At 42.4% G+C, this 19,046-nt stretch overlaps 1 protein-coding gene across 2 annotated transcripts; it reads left to right on the top strand.

Moving 5' to 3' along the window:
* Nucleotides 1-363: 363 nt before the first annotated feature.
* On the top strand, nt 364-14,564 carry Ogfrl1 (opioid growth factor receptor like 1). 2 transcript variants are annotated; one of them, XM_051204410.1, is made up of 7 exons: nt 364-763; nt 4,816-4,902; nt 5,087-5,165; nt 7,626-7,704; nt 7,804-7,870; nt 7,983-8,128; nt 13,270-14,564. In XM_051204410.1, the coding sequence occupies exons 1-7, from the start codon at nt 527-529 to the stop codon at nt 13,931-13,933; spliced, it is 1,359 nt and encodes a 452-aa protein (XP_051060367.1). In that variant the 5' UTR covers nt 364-526; the 3' UTR covers nt 13,934-14,564. The 2 variants fall into 2 exon arrangements, with proteins under 2 accessions (XP_051060367.1, XP_051060366.1); XM_051204409.1 differs by having other exon boundaries at nt 5,084-5,165.
* Nucleotides 14,565-19,046: the final 4,482 nt, after the last annotated feature.

The raw sequence follows: 19,046 nt of genomic DNA, 5'->3' as shown, positions 1-19,046 counted from the left end.
GTACTCTTCCTGAAGCTTGGATTTCCTGTTTAGAGGGTGCGCTGTCACCATTAGCTTTTGTCTTCTGCTGCTGAGGCTAATTCATCTTCCTTTTGGACCAGCCGGTGGGGGCGGGGGGTGGACCCGACTGTTGATGGAGACACCTCCTTCCACTCTCTGACCTGGGCGGGATCAGTCTTCCCGCTTGGCTGGGAGGAGCCCCAAGGGGGCGGCTCCCGGGCCAGATGGGGCGGGGCAGCAGCTGACCCCTGTCCACTCCTGGGGACCGTGCAGGGGGGCGCGTCCCGGAGGAGCTGGTCGTCGGCGCTCGGGAGTGGGTTGGCACCTCGGGGGCGGGGCGGCGGCGGGATGGGCGGGCTGGGACGCGTGTGGCGGCGGCCGCGGGGCGCCCGGCTCCTCCCAGCCTGTGCGCTGGAGCGCCGGTGTCCGCGCTGAGCTGTGCGGCGCGGGCCGTGCGAGCTGCCGCCTGCGCCCCGAGCGGAGCGCGGCCATGCCCGGGCCCTAGCGCGCTGCCGCAGCCTCTTCAATGGGCAACCTGCTCGGCGGGGTCAGCTTCCGCGAGCCCACCACCGTGGAGGACTGCGACTCCACCTGGCAGACCGATTCGGAGCCCGAGCCCGAGCAGCCGGGGCCAGCAGGCGGTGGCGAGGGCCAGGAGCACGACGAACCGGAGCAGCCCGAGCAGCCTCCCGAGAGAGCCGGAGGGCGGCCCCGCGCCAGCCCGGTGCCCGAGGACCACGCCGAGGCGGCGGGCGCAGAGCAGGTACGCGGTTCCCGGACCCGTGGTGGGCCCGGCGGGACTGAGCGCCCGGGCACCGCGGAGGGGACAGCGCGCGCCCCCCCGGGGGTTGCAGGGAGGGTTGCTAGGCGTCTGTGGCTCGGGCATCCGACCTGGGCGAGCCTGAGGTGGCCAGGGGCGCCTGGATGGCTAGCTGCTGGCCCGGGGCCTTGCTGTGAGCTCCACGGGGAAGTCCCCCAAGGCAAACCCCGACTCCGCTAGGTGTTATCTTTGCCTCTGCAGCTAAGCTGGGTAATACGAAGGTGGGTTGGGAGGAACCAACCTAAAAATAGAGGACCCAGCCGGTGTGTGTTACTGTTTGTTATAGAAAAAAAAATTTCAGAACAGGACGGGGCTGCATTTTCCGAGTCTACAGTCTCCCCCCCCCCCCTGAGCAGGGTCCACGGCCATTAAAAGTATTGCAGAAAGGTTCCTGTGTGAACTTAATATGCTTCGGTTCTTTCCCTCAAGACAGACCTTTCAACGACTTAAAGACATTCCTTAAGAGTCGTGTTTAACACAGAAGACTTGTTGATCCAACCAAGCTTAAATCATTTGACCAAGTTAGGCAGAGAGGTTAGAAAAGAGAGCGAGAGAGATGGTGTCCCTTTAGACCTCTCCTAGCTTCAGAAACTTTTAAATGGAGAAGCTATATATTTTTTTTAAAGAAGTCTGCAGTGTGTTTAAGGTTGGTGGGTCTGTATCCTAATACAGAATCCTTTTACCACTTAAGGGAAAATGGAGCCCAACTTCCAATGTGACTTCAGGGGAAGCATCACCTTGCCAGGAAGAGAACCCTTTCTATGGGAGCTAATTGAGCATGTTTATAGAGATGGAATGCAATTTCGGGGTATGCATGTTGTTTTAATTCCCCATTTTGGAGAATTGTGAGCCTTCCAGAGAGAATCTTGCCCAGAGCATAAAGGGGGAAAAAAGATGCAAACCTAAGTATGCCTGTCGCCAAAGTGAGGAGCGCATTGGCCCAGATGAGTGCGATCACGGCCACCCTTCCCTTGGGCTCTGGTTTGCGCTTAACATTGTGTGCCCAACCCTAAAACAGTATTTTATGTCATATTTCCATGTTTTATTTTTCCATTTGTCCCCCAGGTAAGTAGCCATCCACAGAAGTTTGGGATATTAAAAAAGAAACAGGTAATAATCTAATCAACTAGGTCAATCTATGTAAAATCGCGTGGTGGTAACATTTAAGCCAGTGGGCTGGAACCTGAGTAAATAGTAAGCCACCCCTTAATGCCCCCCCTCCCGCCCCAAGTACCACCAGAGTTCTTAAATAACCTTTTGGCTTTATGTTGTTACTCTTCACCCTATTTGTTCAGTTCCCCTTTAAAATAGGTTGCAGACGGGCTTCTCCCCACTGTCTTTGCTGCCGGTCCATCTCCCTGTAAACATCAGACAAAGGATGGTGCCATTAACTGAGATGAGGAAGCCTGGGGCGAAAGATGCTTTAGAGGTTAAGTCTTATCTTAAATTTCCCATCCTATTAAACATCCAAGTGGGATTGCAGAGTAGTTAATGTTATCTATAAGTAGGTGCTGGGGCTAGGACTGACTGGAGCTGTAGGCCGTAGGCAGCAGGCGTTTAAGATTGGTTGTACTTAAAAATCAGTGCAAGGTAAGAGGCCATCAAGGAGTCATGAGGGTGGGGGACCAAACTTCTCTAGACTTTCCTAATACAGTTCCTCATGTTGTGGTGTTCCCCAGCCATAGAATTCCTTCGTTGCTATTTTGTAACTGTAATTTCACTACTGTTACGAATTGTAAGTATCTGCTAATGTAGAATGTCTCATATCCAACCCCTATGAAAGGGTTGTGACCCACAGGTTGAGAATCATTCCTCTATACAGAGGGTGTGATGAGGAGGAACAAAAAAAAAAAAAAAAAAAAAAAAAAAAAGAGGACCAGTGACACAGGAAATAAGATAGGAGGGTGTGGTATATTCTGACAGCCCAGTGCTAACATTGCTTCAGGGTGGAGGGTTCCGTGCTGCTGGGAAGTCACTTGGGATGGTCACTGAGACATGATTTGACCAGACAGAGATTTATTTGGAAAGTTCCTGATAGTCCCATTTTTTAATACGATGCTGTGGAAAGACCCTTATTTAGGTCATGGGATGGGCTCTAGAAGGATACAGAGTATATGTAATTCTTTGGTGATGATTTACTTCAAAAGGGAGCAGAGGCTTGGCCTGTAGTTGGGGTAGACTTGGGTCAAGTGAGCTATCATACCTAAGTTTACAGAGACTATAGCATGCTTGCTGGTTTCGGGGAATGGTTTGGAAGAGGGAAGTTTTGATGATTCAGGGGGAAAGGAATGGTATGTTTAGGTACAGAATCCTGGCTGAGGAGGTAAAAGAGGCCAGGATGCAGGACAGATGCTGGCAAGGGGTGGAGGGTGCAATTATTTACACAGCAGTCTTGGGATACAGACAAGACATGAGTCTATCTTCATTTCATAGGTGATACAACTAAGATTTGGCTAAGTGATTTGCTGAAGGCCTCACAGACACTACGTAGCAGAACCAAGACTCACCTTAGTCTCTTGGCTCCACATCTTGGGTCGTTGACCTTTATAACAGGCTTTTCAAATACCCATCACTTCCATCACTTTTAGCAGGGATGAAACCGCCTCAGACCTAATTAGGCAGACACGGAAGCAGCTAGTTCTTGCACTGTTGCTGGGCTCTGAGCCTCGTTCCGTCCCTCTAAGCTCCAGCAAGCAACCGTGTTTCTAAGACACACGCACTAATGACTGCCAGTCAGGTATGTTGTAAGACTCGTGTGAAGTAATTAATATACATGCAAGTGTTTTGTAAATGGCAAAGTGCTTTCTGCAAATGCGGGTGATGATTCATGTGGTTGTAGCTCAGGCTAAGTAGATTCTGAAACTTGCTAGGCAGAGAGCTATTTCGAAAAGTGTGGCAAGAACCAGAATTGAAGCTTTTCCTTGCTTATGTAACATGACAGTGTAACTGCCGTTAGACATCAGAGGATTTGGTGTTAAAGTGGCTCTGTACTTGTAGTAAGAGTGAGAATCACACCACTTCAGAAACGTGTGAAAATTGCTTAGAAGGATGCCAGTCTGTCAACACACACAGAGGGTGGAAGATGATGAGAGAGGAAGGACCAGTGGCGGCGGGGGGGGGGGGGGGGTGCTTTCTTGATGAATATTCATATTTTAACACCGCAGGCTTCACCATGTCCCATCATTGTCCTGCATGTCACTGGACAAAAGCGTTTTGTCATACATGATATGGTCTGGGTAGCTAAAGAATGCCAGCCCTGCATCTTATTGGTCTACAATGCCATCACAGAAGTTGCACTCTGTAGGCAGCATGAGTGAACTACCACATAGAACGCACTTCAGTCAACATTCATTCGATCCCAGAGCTCTGTTTTGCTTTGCATATTTATCTCAAGTTTGCTGATTTTATAGCCTATTGATCATTGAATGGGCAGATGATTATTCATGCCTTGTATGTTACGTTGTTTTGAAGGAGTTCAAACGCAAGCTAATTTAGTTGAAAATGCCCCTTCCCTTTCATAACTCTTACTTGACTTTCAAGTGCTGCTCTGAGATGCGAATTTAATGAGAATCTTCTGTTTAGAATTGATTTACCATCTTAACCCTTTCATTGTCCTATATGAAATAAACTTTGTCATAGGCTCATTTCACATCTGGTGAAACATGTTTTCAATGCATTCTGAGTGCTGCTCTGGATCGATACTGATCCTTAGCATTTGCCCTCCAAAAGCGTTGGACAGTTTACTCTTTAGTGAGTTGAAAGTTTATTATCTAGTGATAGACCTTAGGACACGAGTTTGTAATGCAAACGAGGAAGCCATGCCAGCAAGCGCTGTTCGTGAGCATCATTAAAGAGAAAGAGACGCAATAGTTTCCTGTATCTGGACGTGCTGTCAATGTTCAGGGCTCTTTGTGGATGCTGAGTATTTTAGAGTTCTTTCTGGAACTTTCTGAGGATCATTCTCTGTGTAAAAGGAGTGTCACTCTGTGTCTTAGGGTGGTGATCCCACAGAAGCAACTGCTAAACCAAAGAGGAGCTTCCATGCTGCGAGGGATCTGTACAAATACCGACATCAGTACCCAGTAAGACAACGGGGGGAGGGGGGTGCTTTCCCCCTTACATGTAAACTCTTGTCTTTCCGTTTTTCTGATTTTACTCTGCTGGTAAGAAAACATGTCAGAAGGGCCTTTGTGCCTTTTTTTTTTTTTTTTTTTTTTTTTGCATGTTTTCATATATTGGAGATTAATATATCTTTTCTTTTAGCAGAACTTCAAAGATATCCGATATCAAAATGACTTGAGCAACCTTCGCTTTTATAAGAATAAAATTCCGTTTAAGCCAGATGGTGAGTAAGCAACCTTGGTAAAAAGCAGATTTTAAATCCTAACAGATATCTGCGTGTTCTTTCCTTATTCTAGACTTTGTGTATTCTTGCTGCATTTATTGGTTGGTCAGCTTTGTTTTTTTGCCTTGCCGTGCAGGCTGATGTGTCCCTGGAGCCCGGGGTTTTAGAGTTGTGGTCATCCATTTAGTGAACTGTGGAGAAATGGATATTGGTTAGCTCTACTTTCGCATTACCTGTGTGTCATGGTGGTTTTGTGTGTGTGTGTGTGTGTGTGTGTGTGTGTGTGTGTGTGTGTGTGTAAAAGAGGGGTTTGTAGAACCACAGAAATTCAAATGACGAGATTTTGAAGGGGGTTGAATACAGCCTTTCCATCTTGAAGATGCGGTAACCGGCATTTGAAACCTACGTGACTGCCTTGCTGGGTCACTGAACTGATTTTAGAGTGGGGTTAAGTTCCAGGGTCTGCTGTTCTTTCTGATATGCCCCTAAACGTTATTTAGACTATTAGGAAAGATATTGCTTGTATCTAGAATCACCTTTGCCACTTTTCAAACATCAAGGGTTGGGAAACTACAGCAATCCAATCCAAACCCTGCCAAATCAGTGTGCCTCCTTCACAATTGCACAGCCTCCCTCCCAGCATAGGAGCCTTTCCCAAACCCATAATGGAAACTCACAGTTGCTATGGTAATTTGATTACAAACTTGTAAGAAAGGAATGAGGCAGCATACTGTGGCTCTCAATGGGTGTCCGAATTGTGGACAGGCAAAGCAGAGTCCCCTTAGAGGTGTAGTATGAACTGACCGGGTTCTCTTGATTCTTGTCACTCAGTGAAAACTCAGTGACATTCATGAGTCAGCTAGGGGAGGTCCTAGATCAGACATCCTCAACCTGTAGGCTGTGACCACTTTGTGGTCGAATGACCTTTTCTCAGGGGTCGCCTAAGAACGTCGGGAAGCACAGATATTTACATACAAGCTCCTGTCCTTTGGGAAGAGGGAACCTTGATTGGGAAAATACCCCCATCACATTGGTCTGTTGAAAAGCCTAGGGAATTTTCTTGATTGACGACTAATGTGGGAGGGCCTACATCACCAGGACAGTGCCATCCCTGGGCTGGTGGTTCGGGATAGTGTAAGACGGCAGACATGCGAGTCATAGAAATCAAACCAGTAAGCAGCATCCTCCGTGGCCTCTGCTTCAGTCCCTGCCTTGAGTTCCTACCCTGCCATCTTCGCTTCAGTTGTTGACGATGATGCCGCCGGAAGTGTGAGCGAAATAGGCCCTTTCCTTGCGGTGTTGCTTCTGCTCATGGCATTTATCACAACAGGGACCCTAAGCCATATGCCTTCCAGAGCATTAGGATCTTGCGTGGTTAAACTGGAAGGGGAGCTCAAAGCCTGGATGTGGTATTTGGAGAGGGAGTCCTGATTCCGTGCCCTGAGGAGCATTGTCGGAATGGCCAAAGTCAATTAACTTGAACTTTTTGGGGTCCCAGGAGTCTGGAGGCAAACCTGTGGACATAGATGCAGTTGCCTTTACCACTGATTAAAAAAAAAAAAAAAATGCAGGGGAAAAATGACCCCAGCGTGGTAAACCTGTGGTGTGAGTCAATATAAATTTTCACACTTTCTGGGTGGGGCCTTGGTGACAAGCTGCTGATCTTTGAGAAAACAGGAATGAGATGAGTTGTGGGTTTGTTTATTTGTTTGTTTGTTTTTGTTCTTTGTGAGATTAGCTAACTGAACTATTATAAAGACCTTGACAGACTTGAGAATAAAAAGGACTTTATTAAGTTCTTATAGGACAACATGGGTCATAATAAAAGGGCTTATTTTCTACAGATATGAAGACCAGTGTTCTCTCCTAGACTGTTTTGTTACTAGTGTGCGACTTTGAAGAAATTGATATTATTATTATTATTATTACTGTTATTAATTTGCTAGCATGTAGCTTTGAACAAATATACCACTTAAGGAACATTGTTTTTATGAATAATTTGTTTTGTTAGTCATGTGGAGATGATAATGCTGTTTGGAATAGTTTTTCTGTACAGAGACAGATAGCAAATATGTTAGGCTTTGCAGAACACTCAAGTCTGTGTTTTACTAAAAAGCATTGTGGACAGTGTATAAATAGTGTGCTTGTTTATATTCCAATAAAACGTTATTTGTAAAATTATCATTAGCCCATATTTGCCATTCTCTGCTTTAGAGTACCTTACCCAGCAGAACATTTGTAATCTGAGGTGCTATTATTTATTTATTTATTTATTTATTTATTTTAATTTGGCTTATTACATTATAGAGTATATGGCATAGAGTATTCCTCTTTTAGGGGTGTTCTTGTGTGTTATTTTTAAACTAAATACTTTAATATAAAACTCAGGTGACTTGGATGTTAGGATGCCATCACCATGTTTTCAATGAATGGTTCATTTTCAAAACATTTACTTTTTAGGTGTTTACATTGAAGAGGTTCTAAATAAATGGAAAGGAGACTATGAGAAGCTGGAGCACAACCATACTTACATTCAATGGTCAGTTAAATGTTCTCTGCCTTGAACCATGTTCTGTTTAATCATGTGTCCTCAAGACAATGCTAATTGAAATTTTTCATTTTATTTTTAACAAACTAGGCTTTTTCCTCTGAGAGAACAAGGCTTGAACTTTTATGCTAAAGAATTAACTACATATGAAATTGAGGTAATGCAAGCTCATTTCATCTTCCACAGGATAGCCAAATAGCATCCTTACTTTAATGTCCCAATAGCTACTGCGTCATTTCAAGTGACTTTCTTCTTCCTTCTTATATTAGGAATTCAAGAAAACAAAAGAAGCAATCAGAAGATTCCTCTTGGCCTATAAGATGATGCTAGAATTTTTTGGAATAAAGTTGATTGATAAAACTGGTAATGTTGCTCGGGCTGTAAATTGGCAAGAAAGATTTCAACATCTGAATGAGTAAGTGAAGCCCCCTGGTAAGCCAGTGGCCTTTTCCTTGGCCCTGTTCTCTAGAAAGTAGGGCTGGCTAGCCATTGGGCATAGGACTGGCTAGCCATTGGGCATAGGACTGGCTAGCCATTGGGCATAGGACTGGATAGCCATTGGGCATAGGACTGGATAGCCATTGAGCATAGGACTAGATAGATGTAGGTCACTGAAATAGCTAGTCATTGGGAGCAGGACAAGCTAACTGTTGGGCATAGGACTAGTTAGACACTGAGCATGGGAACAGCTAGCCATTAGGCATAGGGATAGCTAGACATCAACATTAGGACTACCAGATTTTGGGCATAAGACTAGCTAGCTGTTGGACATAGGACTATCTAGATGTTGGGCATAGAAATAGGAATCGAAATGCATGTATTCCTTCTTGTACATACTAAAGCAAAGCACAGAAACTCCAAAGGACAACTTTTGCATAGAACATTGGTAATTCTGCTGCAGAGTGGTTTCTTTCTGAATCCTCTGCCGGCAGCCAAGTGCGGCTTCTCTTTCCGTGTGCCACATTTCATGGGGTTTATAGCTATTGCTTGCTTGTAGTCTTTCATCTATTTTCTCTTAGGCTATAGGCTCCTTGCAGTAGAGGCGGTTTATAATATCTTTATGCATGCAAGTGCTTAGATTAAATTCGTGACTGAGGTCTATGCTATACAAAAATGGTTTCATTCAGTGTGGCCATACTTCTAGCTAAAAAAGAGAAAAAGTTATCTTCGTGAGTTAGGTAAATGACAAGTTAATTCCAAAATCTATAAAGGAAGATCTAACAGCTTTCTTGGATGTGTTTAGTTGTATTCTTTTGCTTGAATATGTATAATGGTAATTAATACTTATAACCAAAGTTTAGTTTTAAAAATATTTTCTTCATATGCACACTGGGTTTTTTTTCCCCCATTTTTAATTATAGAGTGACTTATGAGTACTGGACTGTAAACCCAACAATTTTAAGAAACTTTTTTTAGCACCTTGTAATTAGCTGAACTGGGCAAGAATTAAGAAAAAAAAAAAAAAAAACTAACATAAGTGATTTCTCTTTGCCAAAAACAATCAGAGTCTTGGCATCAGCTCTTTAAATTTTTTGCATCTTCCTAGAATTTACCCTTGCTTTGGTAAAAGGAGTAGAAATACTAGTGTTGGGGCATCTTTTTCCTGTGTTGTAACACTATTAAAATAGTGGCTCTGCTAAAGCCTTGACAATATGGGCATAAACCTTTATGATCCCGAGACCTGTTAACTTCTAACTCGGCTTAAGTTTGGTAGGTAAGGTATTTAAAGGCAGGTGTGTATGCATCTGCCTGTGTCATGCAGATAACCACATCTGGATGGCTTCTAAGCAACTTTGTCATACTGTTGAAGAAAGCTGTTTGCAAGTCAGCCTTTAGCAAAGGTCCCCACACCTCACTTTGCGTGTACTCACTACTATCGTTTTGTAACTTCTGCTCGGAATGTCAGCGTCGTTTGGCACATTGACATTATAAATCCTGGGCAGAATGTGATCAGAGGCTGACACCTCCCCAGGGTGTCATCTGTCAGGTCTTTTCATTTAGAGCCACACAGAGCCCTTTCTGAAGGCTTTATTTAGTTAGGTTGCCTCTTAGCCTCAGTCAGAAGAATGGCCTGAATTCACAGCCCCCACTCTGTCCCACCTAGCAATCTCTCCCCCTGTCATCCAGTGTCTCTCTGCTTTCCCAGCTCTGAATGAACTCTCCTAGGTATATTTAAAAAAAAAAAAAAAGGAGAAAAGAAAGAAAAAAAATTTGAAAATTTGTACAAAACATTTCACATGTATATGTGTACATGTGTGTGCCTGCTTGTCTGTGCATGTGGCTACATATGTGCAGATGCCTGAAGAAGTCAGAAGATCCAGTGGAGCTGGCGATCCCAGGCAGTTGTGAATTACCTAATGCAGACGCTGGGAAACAAATATGGATTCTCTGCAAGACTTTTTTTTTTTTTTTGAGACAAGGTCTCTGAGTCCATTTGCCATCCTGCCGGCGGCACCGTCTTCCAAATCCTGGACTACAGGCACATGCCACTGCAACTTGCCAAAAGTTTTTTTTTTTTAATTGTATTTGAGCAAATGATGTGGAAAGATGTAAACATATCTCCTCTATTTTCATTTTCATTGGGGTTTTTCTGTGACTTATCCTTAAATGTCATTGCTTATATGTGATGGAAGCCATGTGGCATCTTGAACCTTTTAGAATATCCTGGGATTTGGTTGTATTTCTAGCTCAGTGGAGGAAAACTGTTTACCGTTTAATCAGAGTAACACTCGGTAACACTGAGTGAGCAAATGACCGTGAGATAAAATACGTGGAGAAATACGTTCAGGCAGGAAAGTATAGGTAAGCAGATCAACCACCAAGGTGCTGTGCAGGCCATGTTTTCAGCGAGCCATACTTGTTCTGTCTCTACCTATCTAGTCTTCTGGCAAAATCAACCCTACTCTTTTTTGTCTGTATAGCCGCCCTTCCTCCATTCCCAGCAAGCCCAAGCCATGTACAGCTTCAGCAAGATTTAACTTTTCTTTCTACCACGTTGCCTTTCAATGCAACATTTATTTCAAATTGTACTGAAACACCCAGTGTCTCTGTTTTATAGACAATGCCATTCTAGAATCCTGATCATAATTTTCTTCAGCTGGTGTTTTTTTTTTTTTTTAACTTTACATTTTTTTCTGTTGCATAAATAATTTCACTCATGAATGTACAGATATTAACGACTGTGTATGCAAATACTAACTTTCCTGTTCACCTTAGAGTGGTTTGTTGCAAGTCTTGTATCTGCTTCACCCTGTTTCGGGTTTTGTCAGGTCCTTCAGTCTAAGAGCTCTACATTAGTGTGGCAGCTAAATCAATCCTGTCGCTAGCGGTGTGGTTTCCTAATGTCACCCAAGTCACATTGCTCAAAACACATTTTAAAATATAGATTTGAGGCTGGAGAGATGGCTCAGCAGTTAGGGCAGTTACTGCTCTTGCAGAGAGGACCAGGGGGTGGGTCCCAGCACCCATGTGGCATCTCACTGCCTGTAAATTCAGTTCCTGTGAGTCTGGCATCCTCTTCTCACCCTCCTCGTCTCCTGCACACACACACACACACACACACACACACACACACACACACACAAAATGCATATACACTTACACGGCTATGCACACAGACACATAAATAAGCTCTAAAAATTCAGATACCACATACATATTCATAACCCTCAGACATATGTCTAAGTGTCACCTTTCACATTGAAAAGAATTAAAATTTAAATAATACTTTGGGGACAAAGCATCCAAGAGGATAGAGATAATACAATTTGTGTGAGTTTATCTATCCCAGTAGTTGGTTAATTCAGAAAATTAAGATTTTTGTTTTGTCTGTATTCTTTCATGGAAATATAAGACCATGGAGCCTACTTCAGTATCTCAAATAATTTGACATCTTTCTCCAACATTCCCAGATGGTTTGGCAATTACTTCTAATTGAGAATTCAAGCACATTTGGAAGCTGGGGCAGATATGCATGGCACTTTCAAGAAGGTCCAGTGTCTGATGTAAAGCAGGGTTTAGGGAGTTGGAAGCCTGTGCTCATTCTGTTGTGTAACAGTTCTGGGTTAGCATGCACCTGACCTGTTACTGTCAGACATGTTTCTGTAATGGGGGGGTCTGAAGGTTTTGGCCAGGGGTAAGGCAAGTGCATTCAGCTGGACAGGGCTGGGGAGGTAGGTGATGACTTGTGACAAACTGGAAAGCGCTAACCCAATAGCGGCCTCAGTTTTGAAATAAAAAGGCGTGTAGCAGTGGCATGTGTGGGAAGTCCGTGTTCGGAATCAGGGTTGTGATACGTGAGACTCATGCTCTTTTTTTTTTAAGGTGAGGTGAGGTAAGAATGGCTTGGAAGAAGTGGGTTAAACTGAGTGCACATACAGTGCTACTCGATCCAAATTCTATCTTAGTAGATGGAGTAGTACTCATAATGCTAAGAGCTGAGGTTGGTGGGTGACACTCTTATAATGCCAGCACTGGGGAAACTGGGGAAGTGAAGATGGGCAGATCCCTGGGAATGCTGGCCAAGTGGCCTAGCCTCCTGGAGGCCAATGTGACACCCAGGCTCAAAAAAATAAGGTGAGTGGTAGCCGTGAAACAGCGCCGGAGGACACGTATGCACATGCATATATGTATACCCACACCCACATGCACACACAAAATAGTTCTAAATAACGTCCCAAAGTTCCCAAGTTTGTCCATGTCTTTCATTTGTATCATCTCGTTGGGTTTTTTACAACAGTACAGTTAGAGTGTGGGCCCTTTCCCCCATTTTACAGGTGGAAACACAGAGGCTTAGATGGGCATTGTAATTTCACATTGCTGTTGAGTAACAAAGCTAGGGTGTGACTGGCTCTGCGATCCATATTCTCTCAACAGCTAAGGTGGACTCTGTCTAGCCAGGTACTTTCCTTTGTCACAACTGCTCTAGCCGGATAACAGGACTGAGCCCTGTGTTCCTATGACTTACCTTATCTAGCAGATTTTGCTGTCAGTTGGTGCTGCTAATCACCATTTGGCTCTTAAGTAGTGTGTCTCTGGTTGGCCGTGGCTAACTGTGATAAGCAGCATACATCGATGATGTTGCAAGCAGAGGCGTTCCCTGTGGATGCTGGAATTCACAGATGTACAGACCCTGTACATACTCTGTTTTGTGTAGGTACATGTCCATGATGAGGTTTCTAAGTTACACATGCTAAGAGACATAACTAGTAATAAAGTGGAGCGGTTATAACATTCCTGTAGTAAGAGTTATGTCTCCTTCACCACTATCCCATCTGTTTTTATACCAGCCTTACTTCCTATGGTGATACTAGCTAACCTGATGCTTGGCTGTTTGTGCAAGCTGCTCTCCTACGTCACTGGTCCCCAGATATGTATAAACAAGGTAACACTGGCAAGGATCCATTCAATCTCAATAGTTCTTTATATGAAGAGTCTATTAAAGAGGATTGTTTGTTTTTACATTTGAGTTTCACATTGGTTACATTAACATTACACCGAGGCCTCTGCATTAAATGCATTCCATTCTCTCTCATTTTAGTCAATTCTCTCTTTCAGGTCCCAGCACAACTATTTAAGAATCACACGAATTCTGAAAAGCCTTGGTGAGCTTGGGTACGAGAGTTTTAAGTCTCCTCTTGTGAAATTCATTCTCCACGAGGCTCTAGTGGAAAACACTATTCCCAATATTAGGCAGAGCGCTCTGGAGTATTTTGTGTATACAATTAGAGACAGAAGAGAGAGAAGAAAGCTCCTGCGATTCGCCCAGAAACATTACACACCATCAGAGAATTTCATCTGGGGGCCGCCTAGAAAAGAGCAGCCAGAGCGAAGCAGAGCTCAGAAAACTCCTCTGCCAACTTCGGGATCGAATAGTCAAACTTCTGTGCACAAGAAATCCAAGGACTCCAAAAATTCCTCAGCAGCTATCCACCCAAATAGTAAAACTGTGGAAGAAAAAAAGGGGGCCTCTCGAGAGACTGGAGAGGAGACAGACAAGCCGGGTCCAGAGCCCCACAGTGAAGATACCAAGCCAAGAAACACAGAGAAAGACAGTGCTATTGAAGAATCGAATTCCCCACCCGAGGAGAAAACAGTTCCTGAGACCACAGGGAAAGGGGAGTGTCCAACTTCTGAAAACATCAGAGATGGGGAAACCCAGAGCAAAGACTCGGAAAATTCTGAAAACACCAGTTGCCACGATGAGGTAGTGTCACAGTGAATTGTCACAAACCAGTTCCCGTAACGGGAATAAAGAGGTAGTCTAATTTATCCTGAAGAACAGAGATGAGGTCATGCTTAAGATGGTAGCCACCTGTGGCTTTTGTTGTAAGCCCCTGGTTCTTGCTTTTGGATCACAATGAAACTGGATATTGAGTAAGGAAATTTTTAAAGCGGATCCAATTAAAGAATATATTTAGGGTGTGTTTCCAAATTCTGTATATAACAGTCACTTTAAGAATATTTTCAAGTTATCTAGAACTCATGGAGTAGCGTTTGGCATCCAACGCTCTCTTGAGAGAGTCATGCAGAAATACGAGCCTCTCGTGATGCCCTGACTTTTACTCATTTTGGAGCTGGAAGGGTGAGTTAGGTGTTCTCAAATGTAGCCAGAAAGTAATCTGGACTCAGCTAGCAGCACCTCAGTGTCCTCGGCTTTGGCTCTGGAGTGGCTGTCCTTCCCACTTGCCGGCCGTCTGTCTTGCTTCCATTCCGGATCCCACATCGAGTTTGCTAGTATGGTAGGACCCTCTCCTATTCTGACGTCCAGGTGGAAGAGGGGCGAAGTTTTAATAGCCTGATTTCAAGATTTTTTTTAATGTTTAGAATAATAAAGGTATTTTCAGTAATAAGTGCTTAGAAAGGATTTGTGTGTATGTGCGTGAAAAAAAAAATCCAGGACAAAAATAGACTTTGTGTGTGTGTGTGTGTGTGTGTGTGGCTGTTCTATACAAAATTGGTGATTGATTATGGGTGCAAATACTTAGGAGTGCTTTAAAAAAACAAACAAAAAAAAAATCACAAAAGTTAGTCATTTTTAAAAAGATGTCCTCCCACACTGTCAGCAAACACTTTTGTCCTTTGAGCCATTGGTCCATTGATGCCATGAGCATTATGGGATTACTGATGTCACTAGTCCACAGTGTCTTTATGCGTGTGTGTTATGTTCATCTTTAGTTCGTCAGTTTGCAATTACATATGCTCACTTTCAGTGAGCACTAGGTATATTTCATCGCATTGGCTAAACATTTTATTTTGTACAGTGTTGCCAATTATCATGACATATCTGGAGACAATCAGAAACACTGTGATGGGAACTTCAAAACATTCATACAAACACAGACAACGCAGTGAACAGAGACTTTTTTACTTTTTTATTTTGCAAGGGATTGACTTTTTAAAATCTCTCTTCAGCCTTTTAGAAAGGTCCTGTGCGATTTCACTGCAACCCAGGGAGCGTCTACTGTTTCCTCTTGCGTGGCACGCCAACAGCATAATCATTTTGTTGGGTTTTTTCCAGCCACGCTTTCAGTACTGATTCCTACAGACTACCCTACCAACCTCGCGCTTTGTAGGAATAAGATTTACTGTTATTAAATTTACACCACACAGCCCTGTTGCTTATCCCTGATTTTTTTTTTTTTTCTTTTTTCTTTTTGTGCATGAGAGCGACACTGGCGGGTGTTGTGTATCATAACCCAGTAAGTAAGACACAAACCACTTCATCATTTAGTTACTGTAATTCGACACAGGGTTCAGGGATGAAAGAGGACTACTAAATTAGTCCGAATTGTAGTGATGTGATCAACTTAATTCAGAATGTCTTAACTGTGAACACATAGTGAAGCATTCAGACCACTTTAAAGATATTTAGTATATAAAACCATGGGGCCAAGGGGGCTGGAGAGATGGCCCAGAGGTTAAGAGCACTTGGTGCTCTTTCAGAACACACCTATACTAGGTGGTTCACAACTGCCTGGAGTACCAAGGGGTCTGGCTTCCAGGGGAAACTGCATACATGTGGTGCACATACGTACATGCATGTGCACACATACATATAAATACGTTTTTTAAAAAATAAACATGGGTCAAATACTAAAAATATTTTTTAAAGCCAAGATACCAGAAACTAAAATTAATATAACCTGAATCACTTAGCAATTGTGGTGTACCAGAACCCTTAGAAACAAAAACATTTAACAATTTAGATTTTAGACTGTTGTTCCCTATTAATGGTTTTGGTAGCTTGTACTATTTAACTTGAGAATATTTAGTCTCAAGAGGAGAGCTTCCTGGCTTCCATCTAAAATAGTGGCCTTTTTTTCACAGTGGTTATTTAAACTGCATATTCCTAAGATGGCAAGGTTTCCTACGTTTAATCTGTAAATAACAGAGAGAATTACTCAGTGAAGAACAAGTTAAAGGAACTCAACCCTTTTGCTGATAAAAATCAAACATCTCAAATTCTTTTCTATTAAGAGCACTTTGTACATTTAATAGTTTTTAACATTAGACCTATAGATGATGTATTTATGTGTGTGTTACATATCAAACACTCTCTGAATTTCACTTCTATGTTTTGTGTTTTTCAAACTATCATATGCTTACAGAAATTTGCTAAAAAGCTGTTCTAGAAAATGCTGTATAGCATGGCCAAGTAGTTAGATGTATCGCTGAGCATCCACAGGTGTTCTCTTATGGTCTTAGTTGTCCCATGGACTGTAAGGACACTAAGTACTGGTTATTGATAAAATTACATTTCACAACAAATAGATGTCGTATTGCTTGACTAGCCTAGTGTATTTCTAATATTTTTTGCTTTCATATTTCAGAGAAGAAAATATATGTGAAGATATTTTGAAATACTATAAAGTGATAAATAGTTATATATTTCTGTACGGTGGAGAGGTTTCTGATATTAAGATTATTATATCAGTCTGCATCCTTGAGCTCATTTTCATGAGAAATTCTAAATAATCCATGGTGGACGTTAAAACAAACAAACAAACTGTGCTTCCTTTAAATTAAGCCTAGTTGTCAGTTCTAAAATAAAATAGCTTAATTTTGTCTTATGTTTTGAGACTATATTTTTCAGTTTTAGCAGAGAAGGTGTATAACTCAGAAGTTACTAAGAAAGCTCTAAGGTTGTTTTCTTATTCTTTTTTTTTTTTTTTTGTGGCGTTACATATGTAAATACAAGAACATATAATAAAAACCTGTCACAGCCACACCCTCCTGATTTTCACAGTTTACTAGGAATGAAGGTAGGATGGGTTAAGAAGAAAAGAAAAAACTACAGTATGGTAGTCCTTAAAAAACATTTTGGTAAATGAACCTACATGCCAAATGGCAAAAAGAAAAACAAAAGTTAAATGAACAAAGAATATTTGGTTAATTGCTTTAACGTCAGAGACTCCCGTTTATGATAAAGTGATTGAGGCAAGCAGATGTAAAACTGCTCTCTAGGCTCCTCTAAAATCTGTGGTTTGTAACATAAGAACATTTTAAAATCTTAATTATAGTACATCCACAGGTCTTTAATGACTATTTGGAGTAAGATCCCTTATTACAGGAGTATGGGGGAATAGTCTGCTATTTTCCCACTTAGAATAATTTCCTTTGCCTTTCTCTCTCTCTCTCTCTCTCTCTCTCTCTCTCTCTCTCTCTCTCTCTGTGTGTGTGTGTGTGTGTGTGTATGCGAGAACACAAACTCGAACACACACTGAGCTGAAATTGGACTTACTAGAATCATTCAAGGTAGGGGTAGTTTTAGAGGAAGATAGCTGGAATGAGTTTTGGACCTAGGAACCTAGCAATACACATCTACTCAACTCTTTGAGCACTGGATTTGTAGTGTTTATTGCAGGAACAGATTTGTGTGGGAAAGCTCTAGTGTAACAGTGAGTACTACCCTGCCTCCCCCATTGTTCTAGTGAGCCAGTCCACCCAGCAGGTTGTTTCAGAAACAGGCTGCTTTTAGAAATCTCACTATTGATGTGAAGGCCTAGAGGTTTCAGATGTGCCTTAATTGATGTAAATGGTTTTCTTTCAGAAGTTTACATCACTATCCCATTGCAAACTCTTTCCACAAACCATGAGTATAAGTCATGCTAGTAAAATTGGAGTTAATGCGTTATCATTTTGGAGAAATTACCATTTAATGACAAGAGCACCAATTCCTAAAGTATATTCACCACAGTTTTAACAATGTGTCACCTTTGCCCAGAGGGTTCAGAGGAGCCAAGATTCATCTATGTTACTGTGTTACTTTTATGTTTCTCAATTCTTTTATATGCTGGCTCAGTGAAACTTTGCTTATTGCAAGTCATAGTGATCTGTTTTACTTTCTGTCATTGCATTCATTCAGATGGCTACAGTGAATGGAATGTTATTATAGAAATTATTCAAGTCTCCATTACTAGTAGTTGTTTCGAGGAATCTGAAATTAGCTTGGAAGACCTTCATGTTACATTTTAGTAGGCATGTTTTAAAGGCTTGTTCTTGCTTTTCCCATAGATGAGAGAACATATTCAGTGTCATCTGCTTTTGCCAATTCTGTTGTGAAATTCATTGCTTTGGTTATTTGTGGAAAATAACTTCCTGGGTTGTGTTTTCTTGAATTAAAGTTTTCATGTGGAAAATCATTTGATGGGCTGGTGCTGTGGTCCTAACCCTGGCTGGCTGGAAATGGAGTTCAGAGGAGAGGTGGTTAAGGATCATGTAGGCATCTTGGAAGGCAGAGCAAGCCCCTTTCATGGCCATGGGGGTGGGGTGGGGCTTCTTCACAGATTGATCTGGTTTGTGAAGCTGTTGGACCTGTGATCTGTGCTGCCCAGCAATAATAGGCTTTCTTGGAGCCCATGCCCAATTTCAATGCGTGTTGTTTTCTACACAATATTTGCTCTAATTTATTTGCTACCATTTTACAACAGCTTAGAAATTTGTGAGCAAATGGGCATCTGCTATGTAAATTAGTTCTATCAAATTTCTTTTGAGCTGTTCTCCCACAGACTTATTGTATTAGCCAGAGTTCTCTAGAGAGACAGAGCATATCGTGTGTGTGTGGGTGCGCACACGTGTGTGTTTGTGTGCACGCATGCCCATGTACATGCATGTGTATATAACAGAACTTATAGAATACACACACACACTATATATTCTTATAACGTTTAGAATACATACATTTTGTTGATAGCCAATGTTTGTCTAGAACAGAAGATCCAAGAATTCAGTAATAGTCCAGTCCATGAGGCTGAATTACTCAGATGGTCTTCAGTACACACTGCAGTCTGTAATGCCTGTGAAGGAAGGGACTTGACAGCAAGAACTTGAAC

The sequence above is a fragment of the Phodopus roborovskii genome, unplaced genomic scaffold (assembly GCF_943737965.1).
Source record: "Phodopus roborovskii unplaced genomic scaffold, PHOROB, whole genome shotgun sequence".
Taxonomy (NCBI): Eukaryota; Metazoa; Chordata; class Mammalia; order Rodentia; family Cricetidae; genus Phodopus; species Phodopus roborovskii.
This window is presented reverse-complemented; position numbering and strand designations above follow the sequence as displayed.